Raw genomic sequence first — 6306 nt, forward strand, 5'->3', positions numbered from 1 at the left:
TTGTAGGAGCTGGAGGAGGTTACAGAGATAGGGAGAGTTGTAGGAGCTGGAGGAGGTGACAGAGACACGGAGGGTTGTTGGAACTGATGGAGGTCACAGAGATAGGGAGATGTGTAGGGACTGGTATAGGTTACAGAAATATAGATGATTGTGGGGATGGAGGAGGTTACAGAGATAGGGAGGGACATCGGGGCTGGAGGAGGTTACAGCGATAGAGACGGGCATTGGCGTTGGAGGAGGTTACAGTGATAGGGAGGGGTATTGGGGCTGGAGGAAGTTATAGAGCTAGGGAAGTCCTGGAGGAAATTGAAAACAGCACGTGAAATTTCCAAATCGAGGTGTCACTGACCTGGGAACCAATGTAGGGGAAGTAGCAATATGGTGGGTGTCAGCTGAATGTGCCCTGATATACATTAGGGTAAGGGCAGCGGAAATTTGAACAAGCTCAATTTCACACAGGGTGCAAGGGGATCCTGGAATGTATGGGATGGTTCCTGCATATCAATCATTCATTGACATTCTTTCCAAATTATCTACTCTCAAGGATTGTGGGAGGAATTGTGGAGAAGAGGAAAGATCCAAATACCTTTGGAAACTCCTTACTAATCGACCAAGAAACCATTCTGCCAAGGCCATGTGGTAGTCAGCAGGTGATGACCACCCCAGGTTAAAAATAATCACACACAAGAACATCTTCCACTCAGCAAAATACATGTGGGAACTGTAAGTTTAGGACCCTCATGGACAATCACAAACCCAACAGTGACAAGGCTGAGAGGCACACAACCAACATAACTCAGGAATTTTGGACCATAGAATCCCTACAGTGTGGAAGCAGGCCATTCAGCCCATTGAGTCCACATTGACCCTCCGAACAGCATCACACCCAGACCCAACCCCTTGCTCTATCCCTGTAACCTTGCACTTCCCATGGCCAATCCACCTAACCTGTACATCTTTGGCTGTCGGACGAAACCGAAACTTCTGGCAGAAACCCATGCAGCAATGGGGAGAACATGCAAACTCCACACAGACAGTCAGCCTAGGGTGGAATCAAACTTGGGTCCCTGGCATTGTGAGGCAGCAGTGCTAACCACTGAGCTGGTTAGGCAGCTTGACATCAATATTGCTGCCCTGAATGTAATATAACTTGACTGGTGAAAATCAACCACAGGATCAACTTCATGGTGATATTTTTATAGAGCTCCTCTTGTGATTTCTGGAGGCTCCTTTTGGAATTTCAGAATCTCCTTTCTTGGTCTCACTAGCTCCTTCTCTAAATAGTGTAGTTAGTTAGTAACATTATCTTGTGTGTTTGTATTGATATTTGTGATTTGGACTCGCACAGGAGCAGAATTAGAAGAATTCATCAATGTCCCCAATAATCATCACCGTTTCATTAATCTTAAAGCCACGACACACAGGGAGAGAATTAATTTCTTAGACACAGGTATTTAAATCAGCACAGGGCAACAGGCCTAAGTCAGCAAAAACTTCTTTTTAAAAAAATTGACACACTTCTACACATAAAAAGCCATCACCCAAAAGCCATCACTGGTAAGGTTACAACTAAACCATTGCATTTTTGTCTCTAACAGACTTATTGCATTACATGTAATTAATGGTATGTAAGACAATTTAAGGTATAATAATATGAGTGCAAATCTTTATTTAATAAAGCTGTTCAATATTAAATTATTACATAATTCATTGCTGTCTACTTTGCTGCCTCCTCTGCTTCACATCCAGCCCTAAGACTAGGTACCAAGGTGTAGAGCTGGATGAACACAGCAGGCCAAGCAGCATCAGAGGAGCAGGAAAGCTGACGTTTCGGGCCTAGACCCTTCTTCCGAAAACCCTTGGGTAACTGTGCCGCTCTAAGGTGCTTGACAAATGACTGCTCTTTCACTAATTGCCCTGCAAAACTAATGCTTGTAAACAAGGTATCCAGCATCACTCTGGCTTTTCTTTATAAATGAATAGGAGTGAGGAAAGGAAGGAATGGGGTTAGATGTTAAAACATAATGATGGAACAGGTGACAAGTGGGGAGGGAATGAAACAAGGACATCCCCTCAGCTTTCCTGCTGCTCTGATGCTGCTTGGCCTGCTGTGTTCATCCAGCTCTACACTTTGTTATCTCAGATTCTCCAGCATCAACAGTTCCTACTATCCCTAAGCCTAAGCCTGTGGTTTGACTCCCCAAGGCTCCAGCATCACCCAACAGGCCTTAGCTTCACAGATTGCTGCCATGTGCCTGACTTCTCCAATCACAGGCTGGATCCCTCCCTTGTCTGCTGCTGATAGGTTTGCAGTAAGCCTATATCAGCAAGCACTACAGAGAACCAGCAATGGGATTGGAGGAGTGGGTCCTCACCATTTTGTTCCATTCTATTTAAGGAGACAGCTTTCTCAGTTGTACCTGTGAGTGCATTTTCCTGGATGATTTGTGATTTTGAGGGTGGACCTGTCACTACCAGCCCCGTGTACGTTGTTTCACATGAGGAGGCAGTGAGTACATCCTCAGGAATGTGCAGACATGAAACTGAAGCATCAGAGGGACTGCACAAATCTTAAAATAACCCACCTATTCATCCCTTTCAGCAACACCTGCCTGGGATATGAAAGAGTTTGCTGAACATGCATTGAACTCGTTATCATGGACCGCAGTGGTTTGAGAGGACAACTCACCACCACCTTCTCGAGGGGCAACTAGGGACAGGCAATAAATCATACAGTGCAGAAGAGGCCCATCGGCCCTTCGAGTCTGCACCTTCAACCTAATCCCATTTACCAGCACTTGGCCCACAGCCTTGAATGTTATGATATGCCAATGCTCATCTAGGTTCTTATTAAAGGATGTGAGCCAGCTCTCCCAGGCAGTGCATTCCTGACTGTCACCATGCTCTGGGTGAAGAAAGATATCCCCCCAACCTCCTGCCCTCACCTCAAACCCATGTCCCCTTGTGACTGACCCTTTAACTGAGGAGAACAGCTGCTCCTTATCCACCCTGTCCCTCATCATCTTGTACACCTCAATCAGATTGATCTTTAAATGCTGGCTCAGTCAGTGACGTCCACGTCACATGAGTGAATAAATAAAAATGCCTTCTCAGAGCCAGTCGAACTGGAAATTAACAAAAACAGAAGTTGCTGGAAAAGCTCAGCAGGTCCGGCAGCATCAGTGAAGAAAAAATTCAGAGTTAACGTTTCGGGGTCCGGTGACAACTGGAAGCTACCTTGATCCTGCGAGCTGGGGAGCACACAGGAAAGTAGGCGAGGAAGCTTATCTGTGTGATAGTCCAGAGTTCAAACAGCTCCATTATCTAGACATAACACAGTGTGGAACAGGCGAGGCAGCACCAGAGGAACAGGAAAGTTGATGTTTTGGGTTGGGGCCTTGGGCCCAACGTCAACTTTCCTGCTCCTCTGGTGCTGCCTGGCCTGCTGTGTTCCTCCAGCTCCACACTGTGTTATTTCTGACTCCAGCATCGACAGTTCTTCCTATCTCCGCTGCCTAGACATTAGGCACTGCACCCCTGCTTGAGGGCCTGCCTAAGGAAGGATGAATCTACAAGTGTTTTGTCTCTCCTCTGTCACCGCCCCTCCCTCCTTGATTGATTCGATGGAATCGAATTTTGTTGCCAGCTCCACTCTGTGTTCTGACAATGGCACCACAATGTTTGGAGCAGAGCATATTGTTCCTCTGTGTCTTTTGAACTGTAGTGAAGGAACATCTGAGTAACAAGAACATGTATATACTGCTGTTGTAGTATATTGCCAGCTGGTGCCGGGATTTTAAAGCTTTAATTGCATATAAATTGAATATCCCATTGAGTTTGGAACAGATCCATTTTAGTTAGGCAGGAAGTTTTAGCTGACAAAATACCCTGTATTGATTTTATAATGTACAAAAAAAAAATCCACAGTGATTAAGCAATCACTCAGTTACTTTATGATGTTGAAGTTGTTGAAATAACTAAAATTTATGCTAAAGCGAAAAGTGCAGTTTTGCAGTCCAACTGACGGGGTGATACAGGGGTCCAGTGTAATTCCGTGGCTATGTGTCGGAAGGTTGTGGCCTCAACCCCCCTACTCCAGCTGATGTTCTCAATGTAGCATTGAAGGAATATTGCTCCAACAGAAGTTCAGGCTTTCCGGTGAGGCTTTTAAGTCAAAGCCCCATCTGCTGTCTCAGTTGGATATAAAAAAATCCTACTGCACTGTTTATATTTATCCCTCAGTCAACATTTTTACGTGTATTTTTTTAAAAAAAAAACAGATTATCTGATGGTTACCAGATTGCTGATTGTTGGAGTTCCGTGGCTGCCGTTGTTCTCCGTAGGATTTTTTATCAGGAAAAAATCCTGATTGGCTGAAAGGAGCCTTGGAATGTCATGAAAGGTGCTATACAAATGCAAATCTCTCAGGTCTTTTGTGAAAGTTTCTTTTTTTTAAGTGCTCTATGCATCTGCATCCCTATTGTTACTCCAATTCTTTTTTAGAGCCCTATTCTATCAATGTTGCCATGTGTGGAGTCAAAGAATGGTTACAACATAGAGGGGGTGTTTTCTCATGTGCAAGGGCTCATGGAAGGCTGTACAGGAATGCAGTACAATTTTTCCGATTGAAACATCAGAGGCTAGGAAATGCACCCCCTGTGGCACACACTGCAATGGCATAAATGGCCACATGGACTGTGGTGTTGGTTGAGGAATTAAATATAGGGACAATGGACCCCAGGACAATGAGGCAGAACCTCCCTCATCGTCTTTGAAATAGAATCCATTGGAGAGGGCAGGAATGGCCTTAGTTATAACATCTCACCTGAAGGAGTACCCCACCATGGGAGCATTAGGTGGCAAAGCTTCTGGAGAGAGGCTGCGAACCTGACATTATGTACACAGGCCGAAAGCCATTGGTCACGAAGATCTGAAGAAGACCATCCAGCCATCCCTCATTCATTTGACTCGAGCATCAGATTGCCTGTGTGCATGGAGACCATTGAAGTCCGACTGGGAATGTTTCGTAATGCCCCTTCCCACCACCCTCCATCAGACGCCATGAAGATTAATTACTGGATTGGATGCCAACATGTGCCAGGCACTGGGGGCAATGGTGGCTCACATAGTTTATGGCTTTAGGAAAGTCTAGGAGAGTATCCAGAGAAAAGGCCAAGTGAAAAGATTGTTATATTTTCCCGTCCTCACAGTCTCAGGATACAGGGGAGGCCACTTAGGACTGAGCTGAGGCAAAATGTCTTCATGCAGAGAATGGTAAGCCCAGGGAATTCTCTGCCACAGGAAAAGGTGGAGGCCGAAACATGGAATATTTTCAAGGAGTTAGATATAGTTCTGCAGTGAATGGAACCAGGTGGATCTTATTGAGTATGAGATCCTTGATTGGGGATGTTGACCTGGGTCAATCAGGAAACCCTGGCTGACCAATATAAACAGGAGATTCTGTGAATTTCCTGATTTCAGGGACTGACTCTGAGCTGGCTTCTCATAGCCAGTGTACCCTGCACAGGTAAATAAAGGGTGACAAGGTACCAGCCTCTGTGCAGTTATTTCAAGTTCTTAGGGCTAAAGGGGTCAAAGGTTATGGGAGGAAAGCAGGAACAGGGGACTGAGTTGGATGTTCAGCCATGATCATCTTGAATGGCAGCTCAGGCTCGAAGGCCTACTCCTGCTCCTACTGTCTGTTTCTGTGATTTTCTACCTTCTCACCATCGGTGTCCATGCCTTCAGCTGCCTGGGCCGTATAAGCTGGAATTCTTGCCTTAAACCTTTCTACCACTTTGCATTTCTCTGTCTGTACGTTTCTTCTTTTTGAAGATCGATGTACTGTCTGGAGGTCCATTTCGAGTCACACAAAATGAGTTGGACCTGCATGTCGCATTCGAAAGTCTTGCTGATTTTTATTCATTTCTGAAGAAGGGTCTAGGCCCGAAATGTCAGCTTTCCTGCTCCTCTGATGCTGCTTGGCCTGCTGTGTTCCTCCAACTCTACACCGTGTTATCTCAGATTCTCCAGCATCTGCAGTTCCCACTATCTCTGAAACTATTGCTGATTATTAAACCAGCTTACGGCCATGTGACTGGATGTCATTTGTTGCGTTATAATGGCACTCCTGCGAAGCAGCTTGGGATGGTGTGAAAGGAACGATATAAATGCCAGCTTTTGTTGCTGTCAATCTTTGCGGTACCCCAGTGAGTGCATCAAGTACACAGCCTGGGCTTTGTACACTTGCCTATTAAATCCGGGAAGTGTGTCCTAATCATTCTGACTGCTAGATCCTCTCAGTTA

At 45.4% G+C, this 6306-nt stretch overlaps 1 protein-coding gene across 1 annotated transcript in view; it reads right to left on the reverse strand.

The window, feature by feature from the left end:
* The window catches only part of LOC109916368 (calcium/calmodulin-dependent protein kinase type II subunit alpha-like), a 170245-nt gene extending 164385 nt beyond the window's left edge, over positions 1-5860 (reverse strand). Inside the window, exon 1 of the mRNA XM_048603488.1 lies at positions 5728-5860. Coding sequence (XP_048459445.1) covers positions 5728-5860 — 133 coding nt within the window. The remainder of the gene's footprint in view (positions 1-5727) is intronic.
* Between the last annotated feature and the right edge of the window lie 446 nt (positions 5861-6306).

Source organism: Rhincodon typus, chromosome 12, assembly GCF_021869965.1.
Source record: "Rhincodon typus isolate 14 chromosome 12, sRhiTyp1.1, whole genome shotgun sequence".
Lineage (NCBI taxonomy): Eukaryota > Metazoa > Chordata > Chondrichthyes > Orectolobiformes > Rhincodontidae > Rhincodon > Rhincodon typus.